The sequence below is a fragment of the Zootoca vivipara genome, chromosome Z (assembly GCF_963506605.1).
Source record: "Zootoca vivipara chromosome Z, rZooViv1.1, whole genome shotgun sequence".
Classification (NCBI taxonomy): Eukaryota; Metazoa; Chordata; class Lepidosauria; order Squamata; family Lacertidae; genus Zootoca; species Zootoca vivipara.
The window spans coordinates 22833880-22848718 of record NC_083294.1 but is presented as its reverse complement, the minus strand read 5'-3'; the positions used below and the strand labels follow the sequence as shown (position 1 = coordinate 22848718).

At 43.5% G+C, this 14839-nt stretch overlaps 1 protein-coding gene across 3 annotated transcripts in view; it reads left to right on the top strand.

Moving 5' to 3' along the window:
• The window catches only part of LAS1L (LAS1 like ribosome biogenesis factor), a 37669-nt gene that overhangs the window by 18943 nt on the left and 3887 nt on the right, over positions 1 to 14839 (top strand). For all 3 annotated transcript variants that reach the window (XM_060270552.1, XM_035113575.2, XM_035113576.2), the window contains exons 9-13: positions 2379 to 2464; positions 2982 to 3188; positions 4480 to 4618; positions 5138 to 5490; positions 9353 to 9497. In XM_060270552.1, the coding sequence (XP_060126535.1) occupies positions 2379 to 2464; positions 2982 to 3188; positions 4480 to 4618; positions 5138 to 5490; positions 9353 to 9497 (930 nt within the window). The remainder of the gene's footprint in view (positions 1 to 2378; positions 2465 to 2981; positions 3189 to 4479; positions 4619 to 5137; positions 5491 to 9352; positions 9498 to 14839) is intronic.

The window sequence follows — 14839 nt, the reverse complement described above, 5'->3', positions numbered from 1 at the left end:
TGGCATCACCACACACCACTGGGCTGCTGTGGATGTCAGCTCTAGCAGTCCCCCTTATTATTTCATAGATGGAAGTTCTGAATAAGCACCAGCTTCTGCCAGTGCATCACAATGCCCCCTGACAAAGGCATTGCACCACAACATTTGTGGAGACTTTAAATGGTGTTGTTACCATTGCCACAGGGGCCCAGCAATGGGAGGGGGACCCACCTGAGGGCATTTTGATGAGGTGCCACCACATCCCCAGAGCAGGCCTTGTGGGGATGGATGGAAAGTCCTTGAGCATGAGCTTGAGGTAGGATAAAAATGAAATATATGAGAGACAGTTGCAAAAAGCAGTGTTTGTGTTTATGTCCATGTGCTTATCTCCCCCCCCCCCCCCGCCCGCCGGCTGTTTCTCTTTTGTAAGTCTTCCACTTCAGAGCTGCTTATCCGCCAACAGGTTTGCAGGTCAAGTGGAGAAAAACAACTGGCAGCGGCAATGGAGGCAGGGCTGGGACTGTTCAGGGATACTTCTGATAGAAGAAGTGAAAGCCAGCTTCATTGATACCTTTTGAGAAGGGCTGTGGTTCAAGTGGTAGAGCATATGCTTTACATGCTGAAGGTCCCGGGTTAAATCTGTGGCATCCCCAGACAGTGCTGGGAAAATCTGGAGAGCTGCGGCTGGGGACTAAAACCTGGGATCTTTTGCATTCACCTTTCCAACCTGCTTCCAGGTTTTGGTGCCAGAATGGTAATAGTAAGGAGATGGGGTGGTAGGTGGGAGGGAACAGAGAACATAGAATTAATGCTGTTTTAGAATTTGCTCCAGCATAGCAGCAGCATAGCAGTCCCTGAGCAATTGACCAGAGGTCTACTTCCCCCCTGTTCATTTTGATCTGGTGTTCATTTCCCAGTTTTTGCAGAAACATGCCTTTTGAATTATAGTACAAGCAGCTATTTTTACAGCCTGGGGGAGAGGCTGTGTCTATTTACAGCAACTGGAACTGATGCACTGACTACAATGACATGTTCCCTTTCCAGCTAGAAGTTTCCTTTTAGAAACTAACACTATTATATGGCACTTCCAGAAATGAGATTTGTCTCCCCATCCTCTTTTATTAGCTGTAGTATATTCCTGTTTTAGAAACAGATTCCTCCCTCTTTATTTATTTTTTTAAACCCCCACAACTTTATTGAACTTTTATATAGGGACTCAAACTGTATTATTGTTGATTTATCAGTGGGCTGGTTCTGATCCTCTCAGCAATACAAATTTGGAGAATTGGAAGTAAAGTGTAAGGTGTGTGTTTCTTTCCTCAATTTTGGTTTCCACAACCGGTAGCTTCACTCCAAACCAGAACAGAAAAGCAAAAACATTCTTCAGATGTAATACCAAACTATGAAATTGTGGGATGGGTTTTAATAGAAAGAAGAAGATATATTAATTGCAATTTATCCCTCTGGGCCACATGTGTGGGTTGAACAGTTTTTAAATTCCACCCTTGGCAGCAAAAATTCCTATGGTAAAAGCATAGAAATTAGGCTGTAAATGTTTATTTTGAGCAAGTCCAGCTAATGAAATAAGCTACTTTCTTACTTCTTATCCCACTTAACAAGCAATCAGGCAACAACTTATAAAGTATATTTAAAAATAAGATTTACTTGCTTTGTAATCATGCATTAGTTCACTGCAATGGCAGCATTAAAAAAATATCCTGTAGGCGGTATAGCATGTGCCTGAAGCTGGAGCAAGCAGCGGGACCGTCTGCCCTCATGGCTGGTCAAAGGATGAGAGAGAGGAACAGGAAGTACCATATGCTGCTTTGTCTCCAAGAGAGGAAGGGAAATGATATCACACAGGGCCATTTCTACCACTTGTATTTCTATGGTCTTAGTATCTGCCTATCAGCAATACAGCTCTTTTGACTTAGCCCCTTCTCATGCTATGTAGGAAGTATATGCATTTGATAGGTTAATCTCCCACAGGAATGGCATAAGGAAAACAAGCCATTTCCCCTAGCATATGGAGATTAGAAGAAATTCTGGTTTGTGGCATATATATAAATGGAATGATAAATAATATTTTTAAAATAATTGTCCAAAGCAGACAAAGTAGGATCTGCATTTTCCTGCAAGTCAAGATTGGATCCTAGTTTGTAGGCGTGTGCAAACAGTCATTTGGCCATTGGAATGTACCAATGAACTAAGGTTAATAGCTACCACCAAGATCAGAAAGGAAGGAGGAAGTGTGCAGTCTACTCAAGCCTTGTTCTTTCTAATGGTTTGGCATTAAATAAGCACAATTGAAGAAGGTTGGGTTATATCAATGGTGACTGGTGCTCATGGAGTGGTAGAGCGGAAGGAAGGAAACTCACTGGGATTTGAAATGACTCTAGGGAGGCTGTGATCGAAGTGTTGCTTGATGATGGCTTTCTCATCCCGACCACGGAAGAGCTGAACATCTTGAATATTGAACATCTAGGTTAGTGCTCTAGATTTCTCTTTTCTTTTGGCTGACAAATGTATGCACATGGTTTCAGCAGCTGACCACTCAAAATAAATAAAACAAATCTGTGCTATATCCTAGCAAACTGGAAACCGTATTATCATTTTTAAGTAATATAAATGAATAGCTTTCAGTTGCCATCATAGCCAAAAAATGTGGGGAGGGGGCAAAGGCAGAATGAGAAAGTAGTAAACTGCCCTGCACCTTGCCTTTTCAAATTAATGAAATTGAGTTAATCATGTCTATTAATTTCAGTGACTCTGCTTTAAGTAGAGCTAGCATTGGAGAAAGCCTTATGATTGTGGTTCTACACCCTCCTGCTGATAACAGTAGTAACAATAATCATGCAGAAATATAACTTCAAAACTTGAGGAAAATTAAGGGAATGTGGTGGTGTTCAATATACCGTATTACCTGTTGTTGTTGGTGGTGGTGGTGGTGGTGGTGGTTTGAATAACTTTTTCTCTCCCCCCCCCCCATGTTGGTGGTGTAGAAACCGTGGATTGGGATTTTAGAATCCCTCAGTCTTTTAGTTGCCTCTGGTACCCCCTCCTGAAGGGCCTGCACTCTAGAGACTTCACACAGACTCTGGCTGAGATGCTCTTCCGTGAGCTGAAGAAATTCTTCTCGATTACCGAACTCCGGTCGGACTATCTCGTCAGGTGGCTTACAAAAATTATAGAGACCAGCACACCATCGAGTGAGTATTGTACCCTTTGCAGGAATAAAAAGCAACAGAAAGCGCTGTTTAATCCTCTTCATCAACAGAAACATTTTTTGAGAGCCAGGGTGGTGTAGTGGCTACAGAGTTGGGCTAGGACCTGAGAGTCCAGAGTTCTAGTCCCCACTCAGCAGTGAAGCTCACTTGGGCCAGTCACTTGCTCTCAGCCTACCCTACCACATAGGATAAAATGGGGGGAGGGGGGAGGAGAGAACTTAAGTATGCCACCTTGACCTCCTTGGAGTAAAGGTGGGATATAAATGTAATAAAACAAATAATAAGCATTTAAGGTAACTATCCCCAGCCTGGTGCCCACCAGAGGTTTTGATGATAGTTTCCATCAGCCATGGGAGTGGGAGGCCAGAACTTCTGAAGGGTACCAGGTTGAGGAAGGCTGATCTAAAACATGCAAACCAATATGAAAAAATATTTTTTGGTCTTTATTTCATGTGTTTATATACCACATACAAAAAATACAAATAGAATAAGTAGAATGCAGGTGACCATGACTTTCTGTGTACACAGCCTTGAAGATTGGGGAAACACATTAGCAGTTTCGTGGGAACTAGCAAACGGGAAAACCTTAGTAATGTCACATTTACTATAAATCTGGAAGGAGTTGCTCTCCTTGTAGGGCTCTTTTCTACGCCCTCGTTTTCTTCTTTTTAATGATAACTTTTGCTTAAGCCTCAAGAATTGGAACGCAAGGATAGTCCTGCACTGAACCAAAGATGCATCTAGTCTAACATTCTTATTCTAGCAGGGACTAACTTCTTAAGGAGTCCATGAGCAGAGCATGAAAGTAATGGCTGTCCTTCACAACAACTGGTATTCAAAGTGGCTGCTTCTGAATATGGAGGTTCCACTTGACAAATAGCCTTTGATAGAACTGGCCCCCATGAATTTTGTCTAATCTCCATTTAAAGCCATCTGTTAGATGGCAATTGAACTGCTGTTGTTCTGATCAGACTGGCTCTCACCAATGCCTTGTTCTGTTAGCAAAATTTGACACACATGCTCCTTGAGGTTTTCTTGAAACTGGCTCTCCATCTACTTGTTTTTCTATTTTAAAACACATATTGTTAAATCAGCTACTCTTGGTTCCATTTTACAGATAAGAGACAAAGTGACACTTGCCCAAAGCCACATTATGGCAAATATGGAATTTTGACCCAGGCCTTCCTTTTTCAAATCCAACTCATTTGATTAAACACTCTTTCTTTGCCAGCTAAGTGTCTCTTTTCTTTTTCTTCCATGGTTCTGCATGAAGAGAAAAAGTCAATGCATTCCCACACAAATAGTGAAAGCTCCCCGGAGCCATTTCTTCAACATGTTTCACTGCAGTGGCAAAAACTCCTTGATTGTTGCCTAGAAGCTACTTGCTGGGCGAGTCTTCATCTCATGCACATGTAAGTATGTAAGCTATTCGCTGGAATATGCATGGTGGTGGAGACCTGGGCTTCAGGGTATTAGTGCAGAAGAGTCAGTTCAGGAAACCAACATGATTTGCAGCCAATACTTCAGCCTCTGAACTGGCTCCTCATTGCCCTGTGGACACAGGTGAGAGATGGGACTTTTTACTTGAATTACTCTAAATACCTTGGCACTTAACAAACCCTAGGGCAGAGATGGGGTTCCTCAGGCTTGGGTATCAAATGAAGCCTTCCAAGCCTCCCTTTCTCTGCCCCTTGCACTTTCCAAAGTTGATCTTGCTTAGTGCTGTGCTTGGGTTCACAAGAGAGTTCCTTGCAAGGTGGTTTGGTGTGCTCCACACTGAGATGGGGAAATAAAACTCATAGGTATGGAATTTATTGGCACCTATTATGCCCAGCTAGCTTCTTAAACACAAACTTGCTTTGGCCAACTCATCTGAAAGCAGTTGTTTTGACCTTGCTTCACATTCTCTCCACATGTCACTCCGGGCTCAGGATTCTGGAAAAATTGGATCAGCCTTTGCCTCCAGATTCCAAGGAATTGCTTCTGTACCTCACCTCTATTTACACCCAAGAGGACTGCTCCGTTCCCAGCCCAGGCTCAATCCCAGAACTCCGCAAGCAGCCCATTTATACTGTGGAGAGCTTACAGTGGCAAGTGAAACAGAGCAATATGGCCAGAGGGCTTGCCAAAAGAGCTACAAGGCATGAGTGGCCACTGGGAGATATTGAAGAAGAAGAAGAGATGGAGGACGAAGAGGCAGAAGTTCAGGCAGCACATCTCTACCCTGGATATCTTGATGAGAGAAAGATGGTTCTGCTCGGGTCGGTCTGGCAGGTCAGCCCAGGTAAAAATTACCTTTTGGTTTGCTGGGGAAGGGGAGAAACAAGAAACAGCCTGGAGTGTCCCCAGCCTTACATCTGGCATTGTCTTGATTATCTGAACACATCATTATTAGTAGTTGCAAGTATGTGGAATGGTGGTAGTGGCAGCGGTAGACTGTTAATTCAGGCATCCCCAAACTGCGGCCCTCCAGATGTTTTGGTCTGCAACTCCCATGATCCCTAGCTAAAAGGACCAGTGGTCGGGGAAGATGGGAATTGTAGTTCAAAACATCTGGAGTGCTGAAGTTTGGGGATGCCTGGTTAATATTATTATTGGATTTGCGGGTGGCGTGGGTTAAACCACAGAGCCTAGGACTTGCTGATCAGAAGGTCAGCGGTTCAAATCCCCGCAACAGGGTGAGCTCCCGCTGCTTGATCCCTGCTCCTGCCCACCTTAGCAGTTAGAAAGCGCATCAAAGTGCAAGTAGATAAATAGGTACCGCTCCGGCGGGAAGGTAAACGGCGTTTCCGTGCGCTGCTCTGGTTTCACCAGAAGCGGCTTAGTCATGCTGGCCACATGACCCAGAAGCCGGGCATGCAAAATGTCCCATTTTCATTCCCAGACATCTCTAGGTAGGCCTGGAAAATACCCATCTGAAACCATTGAGAGCTATTGCCTTAGCCAGTGGACTAATGGTCTGATTTGGCACAAGGCACCTCCCTAAGTATGTTCTGAGGTGATAAAATCACATCGGGGGGGATGAGTTGGTGGAGAGAGAGAAAGAGGACCCTCTCTTGTAAGTTATAAGTGGTAGAATATCTGCTTTGCCTGAAGGATCCCAGGTGCAATCCTATAAGTTAATTTGTGTGTTGAGTGATGAATAAGTGGCCCATTCAATTTTATTGGATGATGCTGAGTTCTAATGTTATAAAAAAGAAAGATAGTATTCTCTGTGTCAGTCTAGTCTTCAATGCAAAATGCCCAGGCTTGTGAGAATCATTCTGAGCTATGAATGTTGCTTGTTTTTTCCCTAGGCTGAGTCAACCTCATTCTAGCACCTGTTACTAGATTTAGTATTAATTCCATCTCTCTCTAATAATTTTTTAAATTTCCTTATTGCTCAAGTAGTACACATTAAGTTTCCCAGGCAGTTGAATGGCAGCCATTCCCGAGTGTGTTGCCCAATAAGTTTCCGTAAATGTTGTGTTAGACATGCCCCAAAGTGATATTAAAAATCTGCTTTCAATGCTCCACTCATTTAGAAATTACCCAAATTCTTCCTCCATCTCTCTTTCTCTCTCTCTCTCTCTCTCTCTCACACACACACACACACACACACACACACACACACACTTGTTTTCTTTTGTGGGGGGGATGGTGAGGATATTTTGAGCTGGTTTATCCTGAAATAATCATGGCTCATTCTGAAGTGTGTTTGCAGCTCAGAGCTGATCTGCACCTCATTCACTGCATCAATAAGGTGTTTGTGGGCAACTCAACATAAAAGCTTGTATTCAACTGACAAAGTGGAGGGGGGCAAGTAGAATCACACTGCTCTGCATTCACTGCCCTGCTCTGCTGAAGAAACAGATTGTCAAAGTTGTCATCTAGACCATTGGTCCAACACCATGGACCCTTGATATGGTCTTTGCTTGAAATGATATGAGGGAAGGACCCAAGGGTGTGTGTGTGTGTGTGTGTACAATGAACTCCCTTGTCATGGTCAGACCATCATTGGGTACGTTTTGGACTGACACTGATAGTTCCCACCTAAAGATGGGGTAACCTATCTTTAGAAACAAATGGAACCATGTGTGTTTCTTGAATGATCTGGGGGATTTCCAGCTAAGAAAGCTGACAATCCTGTCATAGAATGGAATGCCGAGATGAAATGAACAGTTGACACGATTGTTCCTGAGCATCTTCTCCAACGTTGTGGAGCCCAATTGGTCTCTTCGTCTTCTGGGGAGCTCCAGGCTATGAAACAAGCTAGATCAAGGCTAGAGTGATGCAAGTCTCACTCTGAAGCTGACCCAGTGCAGAGTTGGAGCCTGCCATAAGGTGGGTTGCAATGCAGCCAGATGGGTGGGGTATTATTATTATTATTATTATTATTATTATTATTATTATTATTATTACTATTATCATCTCCATGCATAGGCAGTATATGTTAAGAAGTTGGTCTCTCAATGCTTGTTTGAAATGGTTGAAGATTATTGATGTCCTGAAACAGAGATCAGGAACTTCAAGCCCAAAGGGCAAATATGGCCCCCAGCCTTATTTGAAAGACCTCTGTTTAAGTACGCTTCGGTTTGAGTACTTTCAGTTTAAGTACTCCGCGGACCCATCTGGAACGGATTAATCCACTTTACATTACTTTCAATGGGAAAGTTCGCTTCAGGTTAAGTTACTCTGCGGACCATCTGGAACGGATTAATCCACTTTACATTACTTTCAATGGGAAAGTTCGCTTCAGGTTAAGTACAGACTTCTGGAACCAATCGTGTACTTAAACCGGGGTACCACTGTATCTGCAGGCCATGCACCTTCCCCAGGCCACACCAGCTCTGCTTTTGCCTGGCTGCAATGTTCATTGCTTGCCTGGATGGAGGATAGAGAGGAATGGGTGTGCAACCTCTGAATTCGTGGAGTAGGAGACATTCCAGCCATGCAAAAAGTACCGTGTTTCTCATATTATAAGACACGTCTTATATTTATTTTTTCCTCAAAAAAACACACTATGGCTTATTTTCAAGGGATGTCTTATTTTTTTCCTCCTCCTCCTGCCGCGGCCGGCATTGCTGCTGCTCCTATCACTATGTCTTATTTTCGGGGTATGGCTTATATTCTTTGAATGCTTAAAAATCCTGCTATGGCTTATTTTATGGGGATGCCTTAAAATATGAGAAACAGGGTACCTTCACACAATTTTGCCTCCAGACCCACCTATCACTGGCATGTGACACCAGAAGGATGCCTGTGAGGGATTGTGGCCTTCGGACTGAAATAGGTTTCCCATCCATTGTAAAGCATACTTACATTTTAACTCAATTCTAACCCACATTGATCTCTGGGAAGAGGAAAAGCTGGGAATACAGCATGATCACATCTTACACATTTAATTTGCCCAGTTTCAGCCATATGCAGTTGAAGGCAAGCTGGTTGAAATTGTGCAAGTTAAATCCAAGCAGGGCAGAGAGTTTAAAAGCTCCACTTGAGTTACCCCACACATAAAGAGCTTTTAACCTCTCTGCCTTGCTTGCTGGGCAAGGCCCCCTCCCCTCACCCACTAGCTGCTGGGTGGTTTGTTTGTTTATTTATTCAACTTCTACACCGCCCTATACCCGAGGTCTCAGGGCGGTTCACAACCAGACCACAACATATAAAATCAAACCAAAAGCAATTACTCCCCCCCCCAAGCCACATTCTAAAAGGGTGTTGGGTGTCAATAAGATCAACTAAAGGCCTGGTTAAAAAGGAAAGTTTTTGCCTGGCGCCCAAAGGTATATAATGAACCCAAAGGTATATAATGAACTTCCCTGGGGAGAGCATTCCGTAGACGGGGAGGCACTGCAGAGAAGGCCCGTTCTCATGTTGCCACCCTCTGGACCTCGAGGAGGCACACAAAGGAGGGCCTCAGAAGATGATCTCAGGGACCAGGTAAGTTCATATGGGAAGAGGCAGTCCTTGAGGTATTGTGGTCCTGAGCTGTTCCAGGGGTTTGGGTATACATGCTTTTCATGTATATTCAGAACCCTTGAAACTGAACCCCCGCGTAGGATGCAATAATATTGTACCACATTTTGTTCATAGTCCGTATAAACAGACTAACCCCAGGTGAAAGGCATTTGATCTTGCTGAATTATCTGTGTCTTCTCTCACAGATAGGGTGAAGTGGGGAAATTATCCTTTGGGGAAATTGCCTGACCAATCAGATGACCCTGACAACCTGCTGGTGGAGAACTACTCTGTGATGCTGACACACGACCAGCTGATTGATGGAGGCAGGAATAGCACCCCCAATGCCACGTGAGTAACATGTGGAGGGCTAGATGGGCCCTTGCAATGCTAAATAAAAGAGATGAAAGGCTCGATCTTGTCTCCACCATGAAATGCACAGGCCAGTCTTTCTCTTAGCTAAACATACCTCACAGGGTGGTTGTTAAGACATCACAGGGTGTGGAGGTTGTGGACTGTGGATGCTATATTGGGGAGGATCAGAGGAAATGTAATAATGTGTCATGTTTTGTTCTTTACGTCTCTCTAAACTGGGTTTTATTACTTTTCCCTTTCACTTGGTTTATTCCTTAGGAACTGCTCTTTACTCCAAGTAGCTTAGAGTAGCTTACGTGTATGTCCTTAAATGTCTGTCACCCAGACAGCTTCCCCATCTTGACTTGCTTAACTTTCCAGGAGTATAACAGCACCATATGTTATTTGTCCTTGGCCTGTGAAGATAGACTCAGGGATGTTATGCATATTTGTTCATTTTAACAGATGTTTTAATACCCCAACCTTCCTCCAGTCCCCCCCAAAATCGTTAAAATAAACTACCCTAACAGCAGCTGAAAACTGCAGGAGGGGAGAGTGGTACTCAGGTCCTGCTTGGCATCTGGTTGGCCATTGTGAATACAGGATGTTTTATAATATGGGCAGGACTCTTTATGTTAAGTTTGGTGCTGAAAATGTTTGTTGGGAGGTTGCCTGTTTGGCTCTGTGTGATTGAGGCTTTCTAGATTAGGGTTGACTTATGAGGTCAACTTTTGTTTTTGCAAGAGTTTTGAGATCCACCAACTGGAGACTGGTGCAAAGGGTGGGACAGAAATTTGATAAACCACCCAGAGATCTACTGTAGATTCAAATCTAGCTTCTGCCTATCCTTTTGCTAAGCACTTTAGCAACACAGTGACTAAAAAAGCCTCTACCAGCCTTTCTCCCAACATTGGAGCTGGGGAAGAGACAGGAATCACACTGTGACTACAGGGAAGATCTCTGGCCACCTCTCTAGCTCCAAAGGTAGCAGGAGGAAGGCAAGGGCTAATTGTGGATGCAATGCTGAGTGTAGCATTGTTTATGCAGCACCTTGGACTTTGGGTGTTTTACAGCAGTTAAACTGAAGCTGAAGATCAAAGCCTGTCTGCAGTCTAGTATTTGCTAAAAACTGCAAGTGACATTTTAGCAGATGTTGTAGAATCTTAGAATTGTAGAGTTGGAAGAGACCCTGAGGATCATCTAATCCAATCTCCTGCAATCAGGAATAAAGCATCCAGGACAGATGGCCATCCAACCTTAAAAAGTTCTTCCTGATGTTTAGTCAGAATCTCCTTTCTTGTAACTTAAAGCCACTGGCTATCCAACTTCTGCTTAAAAACCTCCAATGAAGGAGAGTCCACCACTTGCCAAGAGAGACGATTCTATTCCACTGTCAAACAGCTCTTACCACCCAAAAGCCCTTGAGATATTTGAAGATGGCTATCATGGCTGCTCTTAGTCTCCTTTTTTCCTGGCTAAACATACCCAACTCCCTCAACCATTCTTCATACGGCTTGGTTTCCAGACCCTTGTTCATCTTGGATGCCCTCCTCTGCACATTCCAGCTTGGCACATTCCAGCTTGACAATATCCTTCTTAAATTGTGGCACCCAGAACTAGACCCAGTACTCCCAGTGGGGTCTGACCAAGGCAGAATAGACTGGTACTATTACAACAGTGGGCCCAGGACAGCAGTCTGGTTCAGTCAGCCAACCAATTACAAATCAACCTAACAGTTACCTCATCTAGCCCACATTTTATCAGCTTCTTTGCAAGAGTACTGTGGGAGACTTTGTCAAAAAGCATTATAGTAGTACCTCAGTTTGTGAACGCAATCCATTCCGCGGAGGTGTTCACTCGCCGAGGTATTCACTCGCTGAAGGCATGCTTCCACATCTGTCCCAGAGGGACAACATCTGCCCACCTCCAGTCTACAAGGACCTGACCTATTCTCCAAGAATTCTCAAATATTATAGGCAGAAGCTCTGAGATTACATCCATGAGCTCCGTTAGTACCCTTGGGTGCAGCTGACCAGGCCCTGGAGATTTGAATTCATTTAACATAGCTAGATGTTCCTTTACGACCTGTTTCCTATCTTGGGCTTCAGCTCCCTCCGTGCATCATTTATTCTGTTATCATCAGGTTGAGCATTGCTTTCCTTTTGGGTGAAGACAGAGGCAAAGCAGTTCCACCTTCTCCCTGTCATCCAATAGCATTTTTTCCTCCTTCCTCCCTCACAGACAAAAACAGTATGAGAGCAATTCAGTGCCACACTCATCTGATCATTCTGTCCATGCTAGCAGTTCTGCCAAACAGAATGACCCCCTGCTTTTTCCCTATGCACTGTTGAGGGGGTTTCTCCAACCCTCCAGAGCAACTATAAGCGAGGAATGGAGAGAAAGCATCATTATGCAAGCAGTAGCCCTTGTACTGGGCTTAGCTAGCATGCTGTGTTATTTGAATTGGGGCCTACAGGTTTTCTGCTTTTCTTTAAAGGGGGTGTATATTACAAAGCTCCTATAAGTAATAGATTGTGCACTTTCAACAACAGACATATATTTTGTTTTACCTGTTCTTTTTTAAAAGCATTTTTTAAAAAAGTACATAGAAACTGATATGCCCCGTTACACAGTCCTTCATTGAATGCCCTTCAGAGTTTCTCTTGACCACTTTCATGGAGGGCTTGAATTTTTTGAATGATGGAGCAAGTTGAAAAATTCATAAATGTAGCAATCTATGATAGCTTTTTCTGCTTTTAGCAATCTTAAATGCTTCACATTCTGTAACTTTTTATTTTATCTGTGGTTGGTAGACCATAAATAAACAACATTTGAATATTTGTTTCTATCCATGTTCACTCCTATTTATTAAGCAAATTGATTAAAAAAAAAACTTGTGTGGTTCAGACTTCTGCAATCTAGTAACAGCCCAAGTTACAACTATTTTTCTTGCCCTAAATACCTCAGATAGGATTGGGCCATAGCGTATGTTACAATAAACAGTGTCTTTGCTACAAAATTGTTCCAGAGGTTGTACACCTCATAATCATTCTTAACACTAGATTGGCCAGCATCTATTTTAGGTCTCTGCAGCAGGCCTTCAATTTATGGTTTGTTTGTTTTTACACCAAAGTTGGTTGCTTCCAGCAGGGTGGCTCCTAATCGTCCATTTGAGCCAGTGCTGTAAACTTCCATCATTTTGTCACCAGGGCAATAATGTCAGTTGCCACAGCAGCTGCTCCAATTGTAGCCATTTATAGCCACTCCTGCCCCACTTGATTAACTGTTCTAACTCAGATCCTGCTGTGGTGTTGATTTCTTCCTGTCGGTGTGTGGCGAGGGCAGAATTGTTTTACACACAACTGAAGGCAGAGATGTGGAGAAAATAGTTGATATCCAAATTGAGCTTTTCTAGATGATCAGAAATGGTTGCGTGCCCTCATTTTTAGTTCAATATTCATGCATTACTAGATCCATCTGAAGGAGCATGAAGATGCTGCCTGTTTGTCAAGAATGGTGAGCAGGAACAAATAGATTTTTTTGCCAGGAGCAAGGATGGAGGAGCAGATAGCCCTGGGGCACTTCAGTGTGTGCATTTATTTTATTTTATTTATGCTGCCTTGCTCTTGAAACTCCCCCTTGCTGTTCTGGGGATGTGGATAGTGCTATGGCCTAAACCACTGAGCCTCTTGGGTTTGCCAATCAGAAAGTTGGCAGTTTGAATCCACACAACAGGGTAAGCTCCTGTTGCTCTGTCCCAGATTCTGCCAACCTAGCAGTTTGAAAGATAAATAGGTACCACTGTGGCAGGAAGGTAAACGGTGTTTCTGTGCGCTCTGGCACTCATCACGGTGTTCTGTTGTGCCAGAAGTGGTTTAGTCATGCTGGCCACATGACCCAGAAAGCTGTCTGTGGATAAACACCGGCTCCCTCAGCCTGAAAGCAAGATGACCGCCGCACCCCATAGTCGCCTTTGACTGGACTTGCCCGTCCAGGGGTTATTTACCTTTACCTCTGGGGATGTATGATCGGGAAGCAGGCAAATTATTATCATTAATGATTGATAACGGGTGTTCTTGTGGTCCAGTCCTGCTTTTCTGCTTCCTGTTGAGGCATATTGAGTAGCTATAGTTGAGAACAGATTGCTGGACTAGATGGGCCTTTGGTTCTTAATTAAATTTTCATGCCATCCTTCTACCAGAAGGCATCCAGTGCTGCAAGTATTGAAGTAGCAAAACAATAGAATTAAAAATTAAACCAAAACTCACTTAGAACATTTTAAAAGGTTAAGACCATATCAAAACAGTTACATATTTAAATGATGGCTAATCATTTCAAGATTACTGGGAACAACTCTTTCAGCCATCCAATGCCGGGTAAGGGAGGTTTGTTACAAGCAAATGTTTTTAAATCCCTCCTGACCATTAATAAAAGGTAGACAGGTGCACCTCACCAGGAAGGCGATTCCACAAACAGGGAATCGCTCCTGAAAAGGCCCTGCCTCAGAACATCTCCAACCAGACCGCATATTCAACACCCAAGCATTCACTTCTGTGGTAGTTGCCACAATTGATATAATAACCACAGAGTTGGCTTAAGTACAGTTGCCAAGAAATGGAGCTAAGAGTGGCAGAACATCTGGTTTGAACTTCACCTTTGCCATGAAAGCACACTGTCCCTTCATCCCAATCAGCAACATAAAGATAATGAGAGTGACCTGCTTTGCAGGGATATTATAAGAGCAGTAGTGAGTCTGCTTCAGTTTGGACATAACCACCATAAATGCATTTGTTAATAGCACTGACCTTTTTCTTCATAGCTACAGATTCTTCTCTGCTGTCTTCCAGTCATCCCTCAATTGCATAAGTAGCAGAAATCCCCTCCACCATTCATTTTCTAAACATAGACTGACTAACAAGAGTTCTTTGTTTTTATCGTGAGTCCATTTCAAAACACCATTCCCTCTTAGAGGCTGGTCTCTCTGCCTTTCTTTTCCCCCACCTTGAGGTTTGATTTACGTCACTGTTTGAGGCTGCTGCTGCTGCTGCAAGAGTGCAAAAGAGAAGCATGAGGTCTTGCTTTAGCAATGAGGTGTGAATTTTGTGGTGGCATGTGTCTATTTGAGGAAGGGAAAGGAAAGAGGTTACTCTGGTTATGAGGTCTCTTTTAAGAACCAAGCCACTGTGGGCTGAGTGGGAAATTTAAGGACCTTGGGTCCTCTGTTTCTTTTTCTCACAGACCTTGTACCTCCCTGTGTGGTGGGGAGGAGGGGTTTACCCCCTCTGTCTTCCCCTCAACTGCTTTTGCGGGCAAAAAAGGAAGGGCTCAAATGATGTACA